The sequence below is a fragment of the Pongo abelii genome, chromosome 22 (genome assembly GCF_028885655.2).
Source record: "Pongo abelii isolate AG06213 chromosome 22, NHGRI_mPonAbe1-v2.0_pri, whole genome shotgun sequence".
NCBI lineage: Eukaryota > Metazoa > Chordata > Mammalia > Primates > Hominidae > Pongo > Pongo abelii.
Window position 1 is genome coordinate 51,043,361 of NC_072007.2, and position 23,962 is coordinate 51,067,322.

General features: G+C 38.8%; 1 protein-coding gene across 2 annotated transcripts in view; it reads right to left on the reverse strand.

The window, feature by feature from the left end:
- Positions 1-23,962, reverse strand: part of DSCAM (DS cell adhesion molecule) — an 826,557-nt gene that overhangs the window by 680,285 nt on the left and 122,310 nt on the right. For both annotated transcript variants that reach the window (XM_024239402.3, XM_054542559.2), the window contains exon 2: positions 4,768-5,085. In XM_024239402.3, coding sequence (XP_024095170.1) covers positions 4,768-5,085 — 318 coding nt within the window. The remainder of the gene's footprint in view (positions 1-4,767; positions 5,086-23,962) is intronic.

The window sequence follows — 23,962 nt, forward strand, 5'->3', positions numbered from 1 at the left end:
ATTATATTATGATGTGCCTTTGTGCATTTTTTCTTCACATGTCTTGAGCTTGGGGTTTGTTGAGCTCCTTGGATCTGTGGGTTTATAGTTTTCAACAAATTTGGAAAATTTTGGCCTGCATTTTTCCACTTCTTTTTAAATCTCACCATCCCTTCCCTTGGGGCTTAATTTGTCATTAAGCTTCTTGAAGTATGTTTTAATTTTTTTGAATAAACTTGATTTTTTTTTAGAGCAGTTGTAGGTTTAGAGAAAAGTTCAAAGCAGGTTCCCATATTCTCCTTCTTGCCACCTCCTTTAATTTCTTTCATTATCAGCATCTTGCATTAGTGTGATACATTTGTGACAATAAACTCATTTATACATCATTATTATTAACTAAAGTCCATAGTTCACATTAAGTTTCACTCTATGTTGTAAGTTCTATGCATAATGGCAGGTATCACCATTACAGTATCATACACTGCTCTAAAAATCCCCTGTGCTCCATCTGTTCAACCCTCCCTCCCTCCTGACTATCCCCTGGAAACTACTGATCTTTCCACTGCCTCTCTAGTTTATCTCTTCCAGAATGTCAAGTAGGTGGAAGGGTATACTACGTCGCTTTTCCAGACTGGCTTCTTTCACCTAGTAACAGGCATTTAAATTTCCCCCATATCTTTTCATAGCTTGATAGCACACTTTTTCTATGGCTAATACTTCATTTTATACTATAATTCGTCTAATGTTAAAGAAAAATTGGAGCTGGGCCCTGTGGCTCATTCCTGTAATCCCAACACTTTGGGAGGCCGAGGCAGGCAGATGGCTTGAGCCCAGAAATTTGAGACCAGCCTGGGCAACACAGTGAGAATATGCTTTACAATTTTTTTTTTTTTTTAAATTAGCCAGGTATGGTGACTTATGCCTGTAGCCGCAGCTACTTGGGAGGCTGAGGTGAATCGGCTGAGGTGAATCACCTGAGCTCAGAAGTTGAGGCTGCAGTGAGCCATGATCCCACCACTGCACTCCGACCTGGACAACAGAGGGAGATATCCTCTCAAAAAAATTAAAAAACAGAAAAAATGTTCTAACACTTATTAAAAAGATAAGGAAGATTATATTCATGTCTGTTCCAGTGGGAGTCATCCATGATGAGTGTAATAGGGAAGGGTAATTCAACTTCATATTCAACAAGGATAAGTGAGGGTTTATAGCCAATGAACACAGTGAGGGGATCAGTGGGTGGAAAATTAGAAAGAGGAGACATCAAGGGATGAGGATTCTTGCTAAACTGGCCTAAAAGATTCTTGCTAATGTCAGGCCAAACATGTATACATCAAAGATGGGACAGGAAGAACTTGATCGGATATTAAGAGTGATCAAGTATCAAGAGTAAGGGGATGATTTAGCAGGATTCTTGCTAAAGCTGGGGACAAGAGACCAGACATGAAAAGCTAAGGTTGAGAACTAGTTGAGAGGAGGGCTCAGAGGAGCCTTTCCAAAGTTAACCAAGGAGAGATTCTTTATCCCCATCCACTCACATACTGAAGAACATCTTTGTTGCTTCCATTTTTTGGCAATTATGAATAAAGTTGCTATACAAATTTATGTGCAGATTTTGATATTCTTTATCCCGAAGCATAAGGCAATCATAGGACACATCTTATTTCCAGCTCCTTAAGGACTGCTTTCCTCTGCCTGAGGTCCAGTCTTGAAAATGGTTGCTTCAGATATTTTGTCTGCATTTTTTGTTGTTTGTTTTTTTGGTTGGTTGTATTAGTCCGTTCTCACACTGCTATGAAGAAATACTCAAGACTGGGTAATTTATAAAGAAAAGACGATTAATTAACTCACAGTTCTGACTGGCTGGGGAGGCTTCAGGAAACACACAATTACGGCATAAGGCACCTCTTCACAGGGTGGCAAGAGAGAGAATGAATGCAAGCAACGGAAGTGCCAGATGCCTATAAAACCATCAGATCTCGTGAGACTCACTCACTCTCACGAGAACAGAATGGGGGAAACCTACGCCATGATTCAGTGACCTTCCGCTGGGTCCCTCCCAGGACCCATGGGGATTATGGGGATTATCATTCAAGATGAGATTTGGATGCGGACATAGAGTTAAACCGTATCAGCCTCAGGACACTGGTTTTTGGTTGTTTCAGATAAAAGGGTAAATGTGGCTCCCGCACCTCCATCTCGGCCACAAGCAAAAGTCCTAGTCAAACGTTAGAAAGCACAGTTTGCAGCCGGGCGCGGTGGCTCACGCCTGTAATCCCAGCACTTTCGGAGGCCGAGGCGGGCGGATCACGAGGTCAGGAGATGGAGACCATCCTGGCTAACACGGTGAAACCCCGTCTCTACTAAAAATACAAAAAAAATTAGCCAGGTGTGGTGGCGGGCGCCTGTAGTCCCAGCTACACAGGAGGCTGAGGCAGGAGAATGGCGTGAACCCGGGAGGCAGAGCTCGCAGTGAGCCGAGATCGCGCCACTGCACTCCAGCCTGGGCGACTGAGCAAGACTCTGTCTCCAAAAAAAAAAAAAAAAAAAAAGCACAGTTTGCTAAGGAGAAAACAATCATGAGAAATCTTCTGACTTGCCCAGGATCAGGCGGCTGATTGCTACTTGCTATGTAGCAAAGGCAGCCTGGGTAAGGAGCAATACTGTCTCAAGTGGCCCACCTGCATTCCAGCCCTTAGAACAGGCAAGAAAATTTCTTATGTTAGAACTAGGATTGATGATTAATGAGACATGATGAGTAAACCTTCCTTCAATTGCTAGCACCCAGACCTAGGTCAAAATTTCTGAAAATTAAGAATGAGAATCCCTTGTGCTGCCAAAGAAAAGATTATGAAGTCATTCTACCTAATAGCTTATTCCAGGAAAATCCAAACACCAATCTACAGGGATATTTAGACATTTAGGATGACCTGATACAGAAGAGGATACCCTGTGAGTGAGTAGTCATTGTCCTCAAACCTACCCTTCAGCTGTCAAAGGGTAGCTTTTATGCCCTTCATCTGTCTTTTTAACAAGCTTCCAGTTCTGTACTCACATTTACATAAACAGGATGAAAAAAGATTTTCAAGTATCCAGTGAACAACCTAAAAGATTATTATAACCATTATGTGTTCATAATAAAAAGCAAAATGAAATCAGGAGAGAAATGTGATTTGGGTAATATGACTGCCCATCTTATATGTTCAAACTGATACAGTAGTCATCTATATGCTGGATTCATAGTCCATACGGTTTCAGATGTCAAGAACGCCAGCACATAAAGAGTAAAAGCACAACTAGGTAGGAAGAGGCAGGTAGCACAGATGCCAGACAAGATGATGCAATTTCCATGCTCTAAAACTTTCAGTGTCATGCAAAAACAATGAATTCTATGACTAATTTAGAAGATGATAGTTAAAACAGGAGTAAACATTTCATTCCTTTATCTGACAGAAAATCCAAGGCAGACATAATGGATTAATACATACAGATAGAGCTGTTTGAAATTCTAGGTTTCCCTATAAGTGGTGTTTTGTAGATTATAAATACGCTTTTATAATACATCATTAAAATGTGCAGTCTTCCCAGTAAAAGTCATTCACTATATCTCCCTGTTTGTCAGGTTTAGAGGTCCCTATACAAATTGCATTGTAATTATTTGACACATCAAATTTTCATATATCTTGATTAAAGACAATCCTTTTTTTCTTTCTTATGTGAATTCTCATGCAGGTCTTGGAATTCATGAGCATGTCACAAAGATCAAAATATAGTTGGGAAAATGACTAGCTAGCAGCATGAGTCATAGTCTAATGTTTGATGGCTTACATCAAAGAGATCATATGCAGGAATTCAGAAACACCTCATATTTTTCTCATGTTGTGATGTCTTCTACCAGCACCTACTCACTTACTGAAGAAATTATTGCAAAGCTCCCCCCAGCTACCTGGTGTATAAGAAAAAAATCAAAGTCACATTCTCTTTGCCCTGCTATTATATTATGTCAGTCTACACAAGTATTTCAGAGCTAGACTTAAAAAAATTAAAATGCTGTTTGCTAACAGGAGTCTAGCTGTGAGTTTGTTTTGCAGGGCTTTGTTAAATCTATAGAACCACACAATCTGTCCTGTATATATAGCCCTTGATGTCTGTGTATCTCAGGCAGTATTCTTTCCTGGGTTGACTTGTAGCAATGGTGATTAAAAAAAGACACAATATGTTGTTAAAAGGAACATAGCCCATTCAGGATTTATGTACTGACAACATTTCAGCAACATGTGATACAGTCAAAAATGTTAAAATAGCCTTTCTATTTCGCAAGGAAAGCAAGGATATTAGATTGATTCTGTTTCCATAACAGTACATCTTGATGCTATGGTTTTATTCCAGCTCAACCATTTGTCATTTTTTTTTCTCTCTTTCTCCTCCCCTAGGATGGGGTAGGGGAAGAGCAAGTGGGAAAAAGGAGGGGTGGAGGCAAACACATTGGGTTTGAGACACTGAAAATTTGAATTAGAGTATCAAATTAGACAAAATATAAGGAGGCTGGGATGTTAGAACTTGCCAACTTGCTAATCACTGCTTTCTTTCAAGGTTTGGTTCCAACAATGTAAGGCACTTTGAAATCTAAACAAGGAGATCTTAAAGAAGTCATCAGCAAGGTCAGAATGAACTGATGATGGGGTTTTCATTGGTTCTCTGCTGCGATGGCATTTTGCTATTTGTCATTGTCATTATCCTCCCACCCCAAGCAGGCACAGAAAAAACAAAGCCCAGAGCTGTACTCACCAGCCTTGATGTGGACATCCTGACTTCTAATTTTCCCTGAAGGATTTTCAGCTGTGCAATAATAAGTATTATCATGGATTAAGGTACTGAAGCTTGAAGGAGGGAAGGGGAAAATTTGGAGAGTGCCGTTGGGGTGGACGTGGCGGATCCCGGGGACATCGTAGATCTCCTCGCCCGTGGCTAGGTACCATCTGAGAGTCACAGGAGGGATGCCTGCTGCGGGGCAGGGCACCAGAGTCCCCGTGGTGCTGGCAAACACTACCTCTTGCAGAGATGCATTGACAAAGTAGAGGCTGGAGTGTAGGTCTTCACTGAAAACTGCAAGAAGACAACACAGGGATCCATGGGTAAGTAAAACATGCCTTTGACATTTGCAGTTCAATGTCTGGCCTCAGAAAGTTACCCTGAAAATTAATCATGAGGCACAGGCTCAGATAAAACCAAATAATTCAAATTTTCTCAAAATGCTGTGAGCAGATAGGCTGATACTAAAAAATAAGGTGCCATCCTCATTTCGCATTTTGTACACAAACTGTTAAGTTATCCTGGATGTTAATTTTTAATAGATTGGTTTTTTGCCTCATGCCCCAAACCCTGTTCTCTCCCCACACTGACCACCATTGGACTGTATATATTTTGTATTCACTTATTGTCTATCTTCTGCCACTAGAGATAAGCCTCATGAGGACAAGGTTTTAATTTACTCTCACTATTACCTGGAACATAGAGCCCAGCTCTCACTGGACTCTCAGTAAAGGGAAGCTGAATGTGTGAATGCCTAGATCTTGTTGCTGGGATCAAATTGCTCTTTACTAGGTTCACTGAGGGTTATTATGGAATGAAATTCGCCACGTTTTTAATTAAAATTGAAAATCACATGTAAAACATTTTATTATTTTTTATTATACTTTAAGTTCTGGGATACATGTGAAGAATGTGCAGTTTTGTCACATAGGTATACACGTGCCATGATGGTTTGCTGCACCCATCAACCCGTCATCTACATTAGGTATTTCTCCTAATGCTCTTCCTCCCCTAGTCCCCCAACCCCAACAGGCCCTGATGTGTGATGTTCCCCTCCCTGTGTCCATGTGTTCTCATTGTTCAACTCCCACTTATGAGTGAGAACACACGGTGTTTGGTTTTCTGTTCCTGTGTTAGTTTGTTGAGAATGATGGTTTCTGGCTTCATCTACATCCCTGCAAAGGATATGAACTCATCCTTTTTTATGGCTGCATAGTATTCCATGGTGTGTATGTGCCACATTTTCTTTATCCAGTCTATCATCGATGGGCATTTGGGTTGGTTCCAAGTCTTTGCTACTGTGAATAGTGCCACAATAAACATATGTGTGCATGTGTCTTTATAGTAGAATAATTTATAATCTTTTGGGTGTATACCCAGTAATGGGATTGCTGGGTCAAATGGTATTTCTGGTTCTAGATCCTTGAGGAATCTCCACACTGTCTTCCACAATGGTTGAACTAATTTACACTCCCACCAACAGTGTTAAAGCGTTCCTATTTCTCCACATCCTCTCCAGCATCTGTTGTTTCCTGACTTTTTAATGGTCACCATTCTAACTGGCATGAGATGGTATCTCACTGTGGCTTTGATTTGCATTTCTCTAATACCAGTGATGATGAGCTTTTTTTCACGTTTGTTGGCTGCATAAATGTCTTCTTTTGAGAAGTGTCTGTTTATATCCTTTGCCCAATTTTGATGGTTTTTTTTTTCTTGTAAATTTAAGTTCTTTGTAGAGTAAGGCATAAAAAAGCACCATTATCATAAAATACAATGTCAAATCAATAATACACTTTTTATTTAAAATAGGACATAACAATAAAGAGAATTTTGACAAAAGCATGACTCAACTCCACCAGCCTACAGTGTCTGTTTTGATTTTTACATTTACCTTATGGTCCACCTGCCTCCATGCCTTATCTATATAATTATATCATGTTAAAGTGTACATACATAAAATGTACCATTTTTATAACTGTTTCATTCTCTTATACATCATCTACATTATTCCATGGTTCTACACAGACTTCACAAGTAAATATCAGTGAATGCACAATTTATACATATTCTTATGAACTGTTTTTCTGCTCTTTTCATTTAAATTGTTTCTCTTTTCACTTCTACAAGTAAATATCAGCAAATGTGTTCATACACATTTGGCTTTTTAATTCATTTAAGGGCCAATAACAAGTGTTTCTGGAGTGTTGGTTATGTGAAGAAATAAAATGTGACTTCCAGAATTTACAAGTTAAATAAAAGATTTATAAATATAATGAAGGCCTACTTGTCACACATCTGAGCTTCTCCATGACTTTCTAAAGCAGGTGCATACCTATATTTGTAAGAGAGAAGAGAAGCCCCAGATATTTCGAATGAACTTCATTGGTCAGAAGTGAGAATAACATTTATTGTATGCCTCATAGTACTTCATACCAGACAACCTTATAACACTCGAGATGAACAACAGCTCTGCTAGGTAAATAAAGGCTCCACTTTGCAGAAGATGACATGGAGATTCACAGGGCTGTCACTTGACCAAGGACACAGGATACAGGCTGTCACTCGAGCAAGAAAGCAGGGCTAGGAGGTGGCAGAAATAGATTCAGTCTTTCTGATGAAGGCTTTTGAGAGTTTTATGTTTTCTCATCTTAGAACCAAATGTGGCATAACAGTCCCCCTCATTTGTTTGGGGATTAGAGGCAGCTCTGTATAGCGTGGGTCTATGGCCTGTGCTTCCAGATCTAGTGTTTCTCCGGGGTATGGAGCTGAGGGGTTACAGGCTCCTGCTATGTGCTGGGGTTGCTACTAAGTCTATGTGATAAAATACATGTGCCCCTCACTTTACCTTTAGTTAATTGACATGATTTGGTAAGAAAGAGACGAAGAAATTAACACTATTTACAAAGGTGATTGGACTCATCTTATAATAAGATTTAACCTGCTCACTAAATGTGAGGGTAGCGGGTGGTCTCCACCCTGCTGTTAGGAAGCACAGCATCCAAGCATTGGCACAAGGCTGAATAGATGTGGTTGACTCTACTCACAGCATGTTCTTCCCTGCTGCCACTTGGTGGACACTGTGGGGCTCCCTTCAGATTTCCTCTTTAGCGCCAATGCACCCTGCCCCAAAGCAGCTGGAAAGGTCCTATGTTGAGTCCTACACTGGGAACCAGCCCCAGTTACAGGGAACTGCCTTGTCTGAGGCCTTCAGGGAATGACTGGTCAAAGGTGGCTCCACAAGCCTGGCCCCCTTGTATTAAGTTGCAACAACGCTGAAGGTGCATCCCACCTGAGACCGCTATCATCAGAGCATTGCAGAGAAGCTTCTCCCTCCACTCATTCTGCCTTCCTCACATCCTTGCTGATGTGTGTCTTGAGAATACACTCCCAGGAGGCCTTCTGCATGCAACTCTTCCTCTGAGCATCTCCCTTCAGGTAACTCAACATGAAACATCAAATGAGGCTCTGCTAGTTACCATCTACAACCATGCCTTTCTGAAATGTTTTTCTGTTTTAAATAAAGTAATCAGAAAGTGCCAACTAACATCCCATGTAAGCTCCCCAACAGAGCATGAGCAATAAATAAAATACACCAAGATGGAAGAAAGTACTAAATCTGGATTATCACTGGATTAAAACATTTTTACAAGCAATAATTATTACATTGAATAAAGCAATGACACAACTAAGACTCTCAGGCTGTTATGTTTTTGGGAACCCACTGAATCTGGACAGTGACAATGTGTAGTTTGTTTTATGAAAACATACTCATGTAAGAATCTAACATTTATTATATAAACATTTTGATTTTTAGTTAAACTTCATATATTCAATGAGCTCACAGGCCTAAGCCTAATGCCTAGCAAGCTGTGTGTGTTTAGTAAATGCTAGTTGGTGCATTCACTGTCCCCATTTTTTTTCATTTTCCCATCTCATAATTCATGTGGTATGTCAAACTTCTGTTATAATATAATGTAAACTTTTGAAGTATTTTTGGAATTTCTGTTTTACAAAATTACATTTCTTTTAAGTAGATTGGAATTACCTCTCATAGTTTAGGAACTGACTGTATAGAAGTTGAGACAGAGAGAGAGAGAGAGAGAGAGAGAAGGTGGGGGGTACAGACGAAAGCCTTTAGTGAGGTCCTGATATAGAGAGATGCTTACACACTGTGGCGCCTTCCACTATGAACAAGAAAGCCTACATACTGATGTGAATTCTGCTCCCCTGTGAGGGACACACAATGTAGATGTCCCCAAAGTAGATGGGCCCTTGAAAAGACCCTCTTTCTCCTTGATCAGGGGAAGCATCAAAAGCTATTGTCAATCTGTGCGTCTCAAGAAGTGTCTTGTTCAACAATGCTGGAAATAACATGGATGATCTCACACTTGAAGACCTACACCTCCTTGGGGATGTTGGCAGATGACATCTACCTGACAGGTCCACTACTGGCGTGAGATCTGAGGGTCACTCTGGCTGTTAGGCCATATATGGCACCAATGAAAACTCTAACTTTTCATTGGTGTCATGTAGGATGGAAATGTTACCAGGGCCAAAGGCTTCAACTATAGAAAAGTTTATCAGTATAAACACAGTGGTCAATGACACAGAATCCTGCAGGGCATTGAGACGTGTGTTGAGTCATAGTTACGTTAGGAAACTTGCTCTTGTGTGCCTATATGGAATGTAGACTTCTATTTAGTAAAACCAAGAAAGTTAACCCCTAACCTCACTAAAGAGAGATGGGAAGGACTGCTGTCTCTCCTTGCACAAATATACCTTAGAGTGCACATGGCAAAACTTCATTCTTCAACTAAGTTTAGTAAATATATCAATAAATATGTTGGTGTGGGGATGAGGAGGGGCAAGTATAATGAGATTCCTGGCCTACTATATCCTAGAAAGAAAGCTTCATTAGGAAGAACTGTTAGAAAGTTATAGAGGATGGCATGTGGTGGTCAAGATTTGGTATGGTGGAATGAGCTCATGCATTTTAGCACTACATCTTGTTAAGAAACTAAATGGTCATTTAGTTTAACCAGTCGTTTAAACACTAAGCACCAACTTTAGATTGTCCCAGTAGAGGAAGAAGTAGGGGGAGGCAGAAGAGACATTAATCTAATAACTAGATGAGCTAATAACTAGGCCTGGGCACTCTCCGTGGCTTGCTACCCAAGCTGTCTCAGGACCTGCCTGCTGCATTGTGAGGAAGTATTCCTCAGCTGCCTCAGCCATGGCTCAAGTGGTCCCAGGCCTGGCTTAACCTGCTGCTCTGGAAGGTACTAATCATAAACTTTGGTGGCATCCATGTTGTGTTAATTCTGCAGGTGCACAGAATGCAAAAGCTGTGGGGCATGGCTTTCTCCACCTAAACTTCAAAGACCTCCCAGAAAGCCTGGGGCCCTGGGCAGAGACTTGTTTTAGAGGTGGAGCCAGCACAAACAGTCCCCATTAGAGCAGTGCTGAGAAGAATTAATGGGCCAGAGCTGCAGCAGAGACTGTCCACTAGAGTGATGCCTAGTGGAGCCACGGAAGTGGGGCTGGCCCTGAGATCCCAGAACTCTAGAGCTACCAGCACATAACATCAGCCTGGGAGAGCTGCAGACATAAGACTCCAACCCATGAGAGCTGCTGAGTGAACTGAGCCCAAGAGCCCAACAAAGCCATCAAGGCAACTTTTCCTGAGGCCCTGGGGACCCAATCCCCATCCCAGTGTTCCCCGGGTGAGGGACATGTAATTAAAGGGGTTTATTATCCAGCTTTAAACTTAAGGTTGTTTTCTCTGTTGGGTTTTAGATTTACTTGAAACCTGTTACCTCTTCCTGCCTCTTTCTCCTTTTTGGAATGGGAATGTCCATCCTGTTCCTGTCTCACCATTGAGTTTTGGAATTAGATAGCTTGCTTTGATTCATAGCTCATGGCTGGAGGGAATTTGCCTCTAGATGAATCATGCCTGAGTCTCACTCATATCTGATTCAGATGAGACTTTGGACTTTCAAACTGATGCTGGAATTAGTTAAGACTTTTGGGGTACTGGGATGAAATGAATGCACTTTGTATGTTAGAAGTTTCGGGAGGCCAGGTCAGAATACCACGATTTGAATGTTCCTGCCAAAACTCACGTTGAAATTTAATCACCAGGGTAATGGTATTGGGAGGTGGAAACTTTAAAAGGTGACTCATAAGAGGCAGATCCCTCACAAATGGATTAATGTCATTATCACAGGAGTGAGCTCCTTATAAAATAATACATTCTGCCTCCATTTTCTTTCTATCCTGAGCACTTGCTTCTGTCTTCCATCCTTCCACCTAGGATGACCCTCACCTGATGGCCTTGGACTTCTCAGCCTCCAGAGCCATGAGCCAAATAAACTTCTGTTGTTTATAATTTACTCAGTCTGTGTATTCTGTTTTAGTAGCAGAAAATGAACCAAGACAACAATTCACGAAAGTTTCAGTTTTCACACTCATACAGAATAGGTGAGGCCTTTTCACATCACTATATTAGTTTCATTATATGCCTGCCTTTATTCCGGAAAGTCAGATCTAGGGGAAGCTGTGTCCATGAGATTTAGCATCCTCCAGGTATCTTACTTGAAACATCCATCCTTTTTCTCTTGGTCTCCATCACTGACAGAAACCAAGAGTTTGCCCTCCAGGGCCAGTTGGGGCTATGGCTAAGCTGCAAAGCACAGTGAACACCATTTGTCAAAAGGTGGCAGAGAAAAATACGTTTTGTACAAGTGATAGATCTTACCCACAGAGAAGAGAGGCAGGGGTGTTCATCAAGTCCTAAGTGTTTTATAGTTTTCTCTCCCAACCATAACTAAAGTCTTTAGCAATGCTTCATAAGTCAGAATATGAAAATTATTGCTAACTAAGAAATTGGTTCAGATCAGAAGCATAGTTAATAGTTCAACATGGCAGTTTTCAACTCAAATAAAAATGCTGATAGTAGCACTGTAATTTTACATTTGAGCTTTCTAAGAAACTGACATTACCCCAAACATATTGTTAGGAATGAGGTAACTGTCACTCTTCAAGGCTAATTAATTCCACCAGGATTCTTTTATTTTTTTCCCTACATTATTTTTCTATCAACCCGACTGTGGGTAATTTGAACTAAGCAAACTTTGGTCATATTTGAATTTATCCTCTTGTATCCTAAAAGTAGTCTTGTTAAGAATAGCAAGACTTTAAAAATGTAAATGTATACAAGAAACATTGCTTAATTAAATGTACAGTTTCTTATTGAAAATCTCATTCCACAAGCCAGCTTGTGAAATTATTTAAATGACTGCAGGAAAAAAATGATAAATAAATGTTTAATCCTAGTAGTTAAAGAGATAAGCGACCTACGGGGGATTACTGTCACTTCTTCTTATATTTTTAAAGAATTTTACATTAGTCTTTCTCCTTCATGCCACAGGGTTTAATAATGTAACATAAACTCATTCTCTAAGAGACACATCATATGGCCACAGGCAAAAGAAAACCCAAACTATATTCCAACAGCTTTTGTTTCTTCCATCTAAGGGACCATCCATCTGCCTAAATAATAGCACTTCTTTTTATAGAGTGCCTCCTGCTCTCTAATACGGTAACATTTGCTTCCTCCAGTAAGGGCAGAGGCAACATTAATGTGAATTATGTGTGTGTGTGAAATTTCCTAAAAAATAACCGTGGGTTCATAACAGAAAGCTAAATGAAACATTCAGCACAATCTTGTGAAATTCAGGGTTGAAAATCCTGGGGTACCAACACTAAGGGAGCTAATGGGAGGGATCTTGGAGAATTGTTTCTTCAGTTGCAGACTTCTCAATATTTTACATCGCTGTAACAGATGGCATAACCAAGGCTCCAGTGACAAACGTAAAGAAGAATGTTACACCAAAAAGAAAATAAATCAATATTTTAGCTTTTCTTAAAATTCAAACAGGGCAGGGTGAAAAGAGGAGATGTGGGAGGAATTTTGCAGTAGGCAGTGACACAAGCATTCACTGATGTAATAATATTTATTGAGCACCTACTAGGTACCAGGTATTGTGTAAGGGCCCAGTAATGCAAGATAGACCAAGTCCTGGTACTACTGCCAAGGAAATTTTAGTCTGAAAGGTACTCTAGTTCACATAGGGAGGTCAATTATAATTCTATTTGCCGAAGGTTGTGACAGAAACATTCACAAAATGCAACAGAAGCATAAGTGATAGAGAAACTAATCTGACCTATGAAAAATGGAAACAACTTTCCAGAGGAGAAAAGAAAAGTACATTCTAGGCAGAAGTCTTAAAAAATATCAGGACATTGAGTTGTCCCAGTCAGGGGAGAAATAAAAATGTGCTGGGAAGCAGGAAATTCAGTGCATAGCTAAAAGTGTTGCATGATTAGGAGAGGGAGCTACAGGTTCCTTAGATTCATTTATCTTGGAAACACTCTTTAGCACCTACCATGTATCTGGCACTGTGCCAAGACCAGCAGACACACTAATAATCAAGGTGTGGAAGGGTGCTGATTATAAAGTCAAGATTGTAAAGAGTGTCAGGTGCCAAGCTAAAAAGCACATGCTTAGCCCTGCAGACAATAAGGACAATTAGGCACATACTGAGGAGAAATGAAAACATACGTCCACACAAAACTGTGAGCAAATGTTTAAAGCAGCATTATGTATAATGGCCAATGGTGGAAACAGCCTACATGTCTATCCCCTGAAGAATAGGTAAGCAAAATGTGGCTTAGCCTTACAATGGGATATCACTCAGCAATAAAATAGAGTGAAGAACTGGCACAAGCTACAATGGGGATGACCCTCAATTACAGCCACAAAAGGCCACATACTGTATGACTCCATGCATATGAAATGTCCAGAAGAGGGAGATCTGTAGAGACAGAAAGTCGATTAATGGCTTACTTATGGTTAGGACTGGGTAACGGGACAGGATAGGAGGGTGATAGCTAAAAGGTACAGGGTTTCTTTTGAAGTGATGAAAATCTGCTAAAATTGATTGTGGTGAAGGCACCTTATCTGTGAATATACTAAAAACCACTAAACTGTATGCTTTAAGTGGATTCTTTTTATGGTATATAAATTATATTTTAATAAAGCTATTTTAAAAAGTAGGGAGTCATTGAAACTTTTAACAAAGAACAATCAATTTCCGAAATTGAAGTTTGAGAAAGTAAACACTGAGTAGACAGGGAGAGAAGACTGCAGGCAGAAAGCCTGGCTAGACTGCTCTGCTGGGGGTCTAGGCCAGCTGGGCATTGGTGGTGAGAAGGGAGAAAAAAGGCCTAATTATGGATATGTCTCATATAATCCTACCAGCATTGGTGGGCAGGGATGTGGGAGCAATAAGAGTGAAGAAAATGAAGAAAATAAAAAAAGTCAATATGAGCCAAATGTAATTGCTTGCATGCCCAGTTGCACAGTTACACTATTACAAAGAGAGCCTACAAGACAGAGCTGGTTGGTAAAGGAAACAACATGTCAGTTTCACTAAGGTAAAGAGGGCACTGCCCTTGGGCCACCCAATAGCAAATTGGAAACAGGAGTCCAAGACCCTAGAGGCAGATTTGGCAGCCAGGGAAATTTAAGTCTATCATTGGGTGAGATATTCCAAGAAAAGTGTTGTATTCGTTTGTTTTCACACTGCTAATAAAGACATACCCAAGACTGGGCAATTTACAAGAGAAAGGGATTTAATTGGACTTACAGTTCCACATGGCTGGGGAAGCCTCACAATCCTGGTGGAAGGCAAGGAGGAGCAAGTCACGTCTTACATGGTTGGCAGCAGGTAAAGGGAGTGAACTTGTGCAGGAAAACTTCCCCTTATAACAACCATCAGATCTCGTGAGACTTACTATCATGAGAACAGCACGGGAATGACCTGCCCCCATGATTCAATTACCTCCCACCGGGTCCCTCCCAAAACATGTGGGAATTCAAGATGAGATTTGGGTGAGGACACAGCCAAACCATATCAAGTGTAAAGAACAAGAAGAGACAAAAACCAGAAGTAAATCCTCAGGGATAGGTAGTATTTTATAAGGTAGGAAAATATTTGACAAAAGATTTGTACCCAAAATACATAATGAACTCCTACACACCAATATAAAAAGATAATCCAACAAAAATGGACCAAAAAAAGTTACAACTCATGCCTGTAATTCCAGCACTTTTGGAGGCCGAGGTGTGTGGATCGCTTGAGCCCAGAAATTCAAGACCAGCCTGGGGAACATAGCAAGACCTCTCTCTACCAAAAATTAGCTGGGTGTGGTGGCATGCTCCTGTAGTCCCAGCTACTCAGGAGGCAGGGGTAGGAGGATCACTCGAGCCCCAGAATTAGAAGTTGCAGTGAGCCGAGATCGCACCACTGCACTCCAGCCTGAGCGACACAGTGAGACCTTGTCTCCAAAAAAGAAACACACACACACACACACACACACACACACACACACACGGTGTGAACAGTCACTTCACAAAGGCCAATATGTAAATGGCCAATAAGCACATTAAAAAGTGCTTCAATGCCATTGGTCATCAAGAAAAAGTAAATTAAAAGTACAACAGGGTACTACTACACATCCACCAAAATAACTACAATGGAAAAGACAGAATATATTGAGGGTCTTAAGAATGTGGAGCAACAAGACCCTCAAACAATGCAGGTAGTAATGTAAATCAGTAAAGTTACTGTGGAAAATTATCAGCCTCTACTAAAGGGAACACATGTGTGCACTGTGACTCAATAATTTCACTCCTAAGTATTTATACAACAAAAGCACATGCATATGTTCATCAAAAAATACATGCTGGAATATCTACAGCAGCAACTAGTTGTAACAGTCACAAACTGAAAACTTACCAAATATCGATCAATAATAAAATTGATACATCGTGATATATTGGCACCTTGAATCACTACATACCTATAACAATGAACAATCTGCACATAAAATATTATAAATCACACAACTATAATGGTGAAGAAAAGCGAAAAGACACCAAAGGGATTTACACTGTATTGTTCCATTTATATCAGACATCAAAATAGGAAAAACTAATCTATGATGTTGAGAGTCAGAATAAAGTTTGCCCATGGGGGTGGGGTCAGGTGTAGAGAATGGAAAGGGGCATGAAGTGGCATCCAAGGTGCAGGCTGTGTTCTTTTTCTTGATCTGGGTGCTGGGCACACTGCATGTGTACACAGTGATTTGCATGTATGTAACATTTCAATTAAAAAATTAAAAGAGTTTAAAGAAATTGGAAAAAAATCATGAAGGAGATAAATAGGAAATTAGGAGATCAGTAGCTCAAACCCTAGAGAGTGATGTCTTAGAAACAAAAAGACATTTTGAGACGTTAACCAATAGTTTTCAACACTGTTAATTGCTTCAGAGAGGTCAGAAAACATGAGAACTAAAACAAGCTATCAAATTTGCAAATTGGCTACATTAATTTTGAATGGAAATACCATTTGGGTTTAAATTACCTTTATTGCTTTCATAGGAATATGTGAGTGGGTATGCTTACTAAAATGAACTGCTTGTGTAAAGGTCTTCCAAAATGAAAGGGAATATAACTTAGCCTTAGGTAAACATATCTAGAAAGCATAACATTTAGCTGATTCTGAGACTCCAAAATGGTTTTTTATTTGGATAAATGCTTAGAAATTCAGTGTCATCTGGATCAGACAATCACAAATCAGTTAAATGATGGGCTCATAATGACTTGGAAAGCATTCCAGGCTTCTATGAAGTGATTCCAAGTCAGGTTATTAAAATGTGCTCATATGTTATAGCAATTTTGCCTTTAACTTTAATATATTTCACTCATTCTATCTACTCCCAAGCCCTGAAATTACGTTGCAACTGTCATCACTTAGAAATATGAAATTCTGTCTCTGTCCATCATAAAACAACAAACAAACAAAAACACAGAAACAAGAACTGGATTTACCCTATGTCTTAACTAAACTTTCAGACAGTACAGAAAAAAAAAGAAAAATGAAAGAAGGAAACAAACAAAGAGGACCTTATGAGTGGCCCAGCTTACTTCCTGAGTTTCTAAGATGATTCCAAAAGGAAGAAATTGAAATAAAACTTGGTTATATTCTGGGGTTAGGGGGACCAAGCGTGACACTTGAGGGGACCAAGGCTGCTAGAATTTACAAAGCGGAAAGAAGGAAGTTATATAGAGAGGGAGCTCCAGAGAGCCAAAGAAGCTTCCAGTCGATGAGTCCTTAACTGTGTGCTGATATTTGCATGCGTGTAAGAAAACTACCAAGGTTGGATTAGGAACACCAGAAAGAAGAAGGTGACAATCTGTGAAGCTCACACAGGGGAGAAAATAGTTCATGTTTCAACCAGCAAAAGAGGTAAGAACTTCTAATAAATGGAACATCAGATTGAGTATTCAGAAGTGTATCACACAGCCACAGGGGCCAAATTAATCATAACAAAATTTAAAAATGATCCTAGAAGGGAACAAACTGAGTCTAAGTAATTTAGCTGCACAACAAAAAACTTTGATAATTAATAGAAACCAACAATCAATCAATAATATAAAATTTACAATGTCTGTCATTTAATAAAAAATTGGACTCAATAAGGGAAATATGGCATATTATTAGGAGTAAACTATTCCATAGAAAGACACATAAATGAGACATGATACAATTTGCAAGCATGGATATTAACATCACTCTTATAAATATTCTGTCAATATGTACAAGACAGTAGGAAAAAGGAAGAGCTCATTGATGAGAGAAATGGAGAAAATACAAACAGCCAAGCTGCAAATAAAACAGTCAAATGGAACTTCTAGAGATTCAAAATGTAATATATGAAATGAAAGTTACACAAATAGGATTAATGGCAGATTACACCCTTCAGAAGAAACTGTCAATGAACCAGAAAACAGAGCAATTAAAACTACCCAAACTGAAAAACAAACTTTAAAAAGGCTTAAAAACAGAAAACACAAAACTAGTGAGATGTGGGCCAATATCATTTGGCCTAATACATGTATAATTGGAGTTCTAGGAGGAAAATGAGATACAGAAAAAAAATCGAACAATTAATATACACAAGTTTCAAACTTTAATGAACACTAGAACCTCAACTATCCATCAAATTCAACAAACACCAAACAGAAGCATGTAGAAAACCACAACATGACACGTGATTAAATTGTTCAAATCCAACATAAAGAAAAAAACTTAAAGGCAACCAGATTAAAAAATAAATACACGTTATATTTAGAGAAACAAAGATGACAGCAGACTTCTCATCAGAAACAATGCAAAACAGAAGACAAGGAGAGAGAAATTTGAAGCATTTTTTGAAAAAAAGACAGGAAAGAAAAACTGTCAACCTAGAGCTCTATATGCAGAAAAATGTTCATAAAGACAAAATAACTTTCTAGGCATTCCAAAGCTGAGAATTCATTGTCAGTAGACTAGCAATATAAGAAACATTAAAATCTTTCAGGAAGAAAAGAATATCAGATGCAAATTTGTGACTTCATAAAGAAATGAAGAGTGACAAAAATGTTAAGCATGTGGGTGAATATAAAATCATATTTTCTCACTTTAAATCATCATCAGAAGATATATTACTGTTAAGGCAATAATAATGCATTGTGCGGTTTGTAACATATAGATAAAATGAATAACAATATTAGCACAAAGGCAGGAGGAAGGAGGAAATAAAAATTTATTGTTGTAAGGTCCTTCTATAAATTAAGTGGTATAACATTATTTGAAAGTAAGCCATGTTACTTTGAAGATTGATGTTGTAAACTCTAAAAGCAACCACTTACATGTTAATCCTTTAAAATAAAAACAAAACTTACATGTTAATCCTTTAATGCAGATAAAATTGACAATTTAAAAAATACTCCATTAATCCAAAAGAAGGCAAGAAAGAGAAAAATAAAGGAACAGAGGACAGATAGAAAAAATAGGGAGCAATTAGCAACATGATAGGTTTAAATGAAACCAAATTGACGATCGCACTGAATATAAATTGCCTAAACACTCTTAACAGTAAAACATTGTCAGATTGAATAAAAAATAAATACCTAACTATGTGCTATCCAGGAGAAATTCTATTATAGATATAAAGAAACTGATAGACCAAAAGTAAAAAAAAAAAAATAGAAAAAATATAAGCTAACACTACTCTAAAGAAAGTTGGAGTGATTATATTAATATCAAAGTAGATTTTAGAATAAGAAATATTACTAGAGACAGATGGTTATTCCCTAATGATAAAGTGGTCAATTCATCAAGGTGACATAACAATCCTAAATGTCTATATATCTAATAAAAGGGCTTCAGAGGACATGAAGCAAATCTGCTGGAATTAAAGTGAAAAATATAAAATCCAAAAGGAGAACTGAGAACTGGGTCTCTCTTTTTTTTTTTTTTTTTTTTTTTTTTTTAGTGCTAACTACCATTAGGGTAACATAACAGTGTTTTTTGTTGAGATGTAGGTTGCATTCTTGAATGTTGGAGGTTAAGAAACTGTGAGTAGAAAAAATTCAATGTCATCTCACACCTGTCATATACTAGGGTCTGGCCACACTGGTCTCCTCAGTGTCCTAGTCCCCAATCCCCTTCCAACTCGGGGCCTGTGCTGGTACTAGGCTCTTTGCTGGAACACTTCACCCTCCTTTATCCAATTAACTCCTACTCATTCTTTGAATCTCAGCTAAACACCAATTCCTTAGAATTTATTCCTGGTCTTCTACCTTTCATACTAGACACCACATCCTACCTTTCAGCTTCTTGCATCACATTGTCATCACTGTTTTCATAGCTATTTTGCGTGTGCACTCCACTCCATTGCAATCTAGAAGAGGGGCAGCACACTTCATAGGAGATGATGCAATCTTATTCTTAGAGGCAGCTGGTGTGCTGGCTAATACATAATTGAAGCCCTCACATTTTTTATTGAATGCATAAATAAATGTTTAAAAGAAAAATATTATGGCTTTCATACTACATATAACTAAAGAGATTCCTTTTAAGAAGTAACACTTGATCTGTATTTTATATACATCATCTACTATAATCTAAATTCCATTATATAGATATCAAGGGACCACAAGGATGAGTGGCTGACAAAAAGAATTTCTGAGGTGCTATAAGAACACACTTCTGAGATTTTAGCTACTTTGTGTAAGAATGTTCTTTTTATCCAATATTTGTACTTATTTTGCAACAAGAAGGAAAAAGCCTGATTTTTGCCATGGGTTTTACAAAGCTCTGGAGAAAAGAAGTAAAAATAAATTAGTGTTTTACCCAGAAAATGTCTGAGTACTGTTTGCAATCCACTTCTAGAGAATTATTTCCATATGTGTATAGGGAATTCATTTTAGAGATAAAAGTCTCTCCATCTCTTTGGATGGATGAAAGTCACTCTCATTAACATTGCTAGGGGTTAAGTGTACATTTTCAGAGAGGAATACAGACTCTGTAATGAATAATATGTATGTGGTTTGCTACGTTCCAGCATTTACATTTTAAGCTCAAAGGTTTCAAAAGGCATGAAAGTGGCTAGTGATTTGGAAGAAGTAGAAGACACTGTGAGCATTATGATCACAGGCAGTAAAGCACATGAATAAACCAAAATGATGTAAATGACTCCTTAGGATTCGGAAGCATAAAAATTGGGGAACAAGAATAGAACAAATTAATGAAGAAAGAGTGCAGAGTTATGTAAAGAATTACAAATGAAGCAAATCAGCAGAAATAACAGAGTGAGAAATAAAGATAACATCACAATAATGTTAACAGAATTGCTTTCTGCAGATTAAGAGGCAAAGAGTTGGAGAGAGAGGAAAAAATTACAAAATTGAATGTCCAAAAACATGCCAATGTAAAATAGCAACAAAAAAAGCAGTCAAGCAACAACAAAATAATATTATCAAAGGGAAGGGGAGGAGGACATTAACCAAAGCCAACTGAATCATTTCTCCTGTGATTAAAGAAGAAAATGAATTATAACCAGAGACTGAGTGGTACCTCAGCATAAAAATGTAAAATCCAAGTTCGGTAATTAAACCTTTCACTCCAGCATTAAGTGAAAACACTGAAGTGAAATGATAAAAAGACATAAATTCTTCTTAGTCTCATTGACTAATACACTGTTGAGCATTATTTTCTTTTGCTAGAACTTCACTATGTTCAGAAGTGCTTCATTTTTCATTTTGCTCTGACCTAAGGACTTACAGAAATCTAATGTTTTAAGTAATTTCTTTCTTCATGTAATACACAGGTGTTCAGAAACAAAATAAATGACCATTCTCATAAATGCAAATACACCCTAAGTCATGAGTGATGACAATTTTTAAAAAAACTTTGAAAGACTCTTTAAGGATTGACTCCAGTCTAATCTGGTCCCTCGAATTTACCAGCCTTTCCAGAGTTTGTTCTGAATGACAGACTGGCTCACTGGCTTCCTCTAGTATGACTTCTTTTGGCTTTCTCCACAATGTTAAATCCATTGCCATTGGCATCTCATGACTGCCAGCATCTCATCTCTTTTTCCCTTTGTCCTTAGAGTGTGTGTAAATTCCTTTATTTCCATTTTAATGAAGCTTCTATGGCAGGATGAGGGAGCAGTGACAAAGTGTAGATGTTCAGTTACCTTTTCTTATCAGCAATGCCTACTGTCGCCAAAGCAGTGATGGAAAAAAAACCTGCGTCTGGGCTCCAGGTATGAGGTACTCGTCTATCTTCCCAGATGACATTGGGGAATACTGCATGAATGAAACTCACCTGACTTTACCATCCCTTGTACTCATACCACCTGATCCAGTTCTGTATTTTTACCCTTGCATATCAAGAGACTGTTCGTATATGTGACTTTATTCATTGCTAAAACATTTGTACCTTGAATGCAGCAAAGGGGGCATTGTCATCCTTGTACACCGTGTGCTCACACAGCACTGAGTGCATGGACAATAAAATCAACACTTAAATGTAACTGAAGGCAGACCTCTGTGGAGGTGGAAAAAGCATTTCTTTGTGAGAAAAGGTGCCATCATTTCTGGGGTTCTCTGTAGTTGAAACCTGCTGTCAGGTTCTGACCTAGGAGTTTGGAGACCAAGGGCCTGCCTTTTCTGGACCTCAGTGCAGCCATTTATAAAGCAAGGTATGACTGACCTAGAATTCCATACTCAAAGTATCAAACAAGTGAATGAGGACAATTTTAGACAATGCAAAGTCAAAATTTTGACCTCTCATGTACCCTTCTTCAAAAAGCAATTAAAAAATGAATTAAAAGTTTGCAAACTCAGAAAGAACATATGATATTCAGAAAACAGACGGTACAACATAGGTGAGAAACAAAAAGAATTTCCAGAATAACTGTGAACGATAACAGAACAACAAACATACAGCAGAAATCAGTCCAGATTCAAGCAGAAAGAAGGCTCCTGGAGAGATGTTTCCAGGAAAAAAAATAAACATTCAAACATGCTAATGCATCTGAATGTATTAAGAAGAGTATTTAGTCCTGTTGGAGAATTTGGGGAATGAATTAGTAGCACATGCAGTGAAAACTAAGTAAACAAAGAAGCAAGTGATTATTAATCCTAGGAAAAACACAAAGCTGTAATAGAAAAAGTGTTCATAATATACTATGTGGCTCAGCTGTAGCTAACATTTACATAGTCATAATAATGTAAATCATAAATATTGATCTAACCCCAAATGGTAGTATCATTATATAGATAAAATAGAAGAAGATAAGAAAAGAGGGCATTCACAGTCCATAAAATCAAGGTAAATCCATACCTAAACTTGAAAGATTAAGAATTTCAGTGGAAAAAGATAACTTAAAAATATGGGTCTGAACACTAGAAGAGACAGCTTTAACAGGAAAAAAATACTCACAGAAAGAAAAGTCTGTAAGTGAGTATGTTTCTAGAGAGTTCGTCTAATTCCAATCATGATCAGAAGGAGCCCAAACCAACCCTATGCGGAACAGTGCCTTCCAAGCGGACGCAGCACAATTTGTCTTATTCTCTGCTATGGTTTGAATGTTTGCCCCCACTCAAACTCATGTTGAAATTTAATCCCCAGTGTGGCAGTATTGAGGGGTAGAGCCTTTAAGAGGTTATTGGGTCATGCAGGCTCTGCCCTCATGAATAGATCAATCCATGAATGGATTGATGGAGTAATGGGTTAATTGATTAGTGGGTGGGTTGTCATGGAAGTGGGACTGGTGACTTTATAAGAAAAGGAGGAGAGATCTGAGCTGGCATACCCAGCCCCCTCTTCTCTGAGTCCCCATCAGCAAAAAGACCCTCACCAAATGTGGCCCTTCAACCTTGGACTTCTTAGCCTCCATAATTGTAGGAAATCAATATATCATTTCTCTATAATACCAGTGTCAGGCATTCTGTTATAAACAATGAAAAAAACAAAATAAGACATTCTCACCTACATCAGTCAGCTGGAGACTAATGACACCCCACAGGATCTCAATGATGGAAAACACGGGATGCTGAAATCCCACCTACAGAGGCTTATTTAGGAGTCTCAAACATGCAAGACTTTAAAAAATCTGTTGATTGGAACCCTGGTTACATTATTGTCCTAATTTCCTTGTCCACTTAGCTATACCCCTGTTCTGGGATCCAGTATTCTTAAAACTTCAAGAAGTTTTCTTGCCTTCCTCCTCATGTATGTGATTCTTCTGCACATTTGTTAGTACTTCAGAAAAAAATTAATAAGAGTCACATAAGGTACACTCAAAAATATCTTTAAAATATGAGAGTTTTAATCAAAGAAGTAAAAAGCATCATTCTTAACAGTTGCCCAACCCAAACATGTGGGTGCTTGTAGAGGTCCCTGTTTTCCTCATATCTTACATTCACAGCATCAATAAGTCCCTTAGCTGTACCCTCAAAATATACCCTGCATCTGCCTTGTGCCATCTCCTCTGCCACTCCCTGGTCCAATCCACCATCACCTCTCCCCGGTGCCCAATGGTTCTCTCTGCTTCTACCCTGGTCCCCTATACACACTCTCATCCATGAGCTCCATCAGTGAGAGTGATCCAGTTAAGACAGCTCAGGCCATCTTTGGCCTCTGTTCTGAGCTTTTGAGGACCCCATTCTCCAGGTAAAAGCCTATCTTCCTACAGGATCCATCCTCAC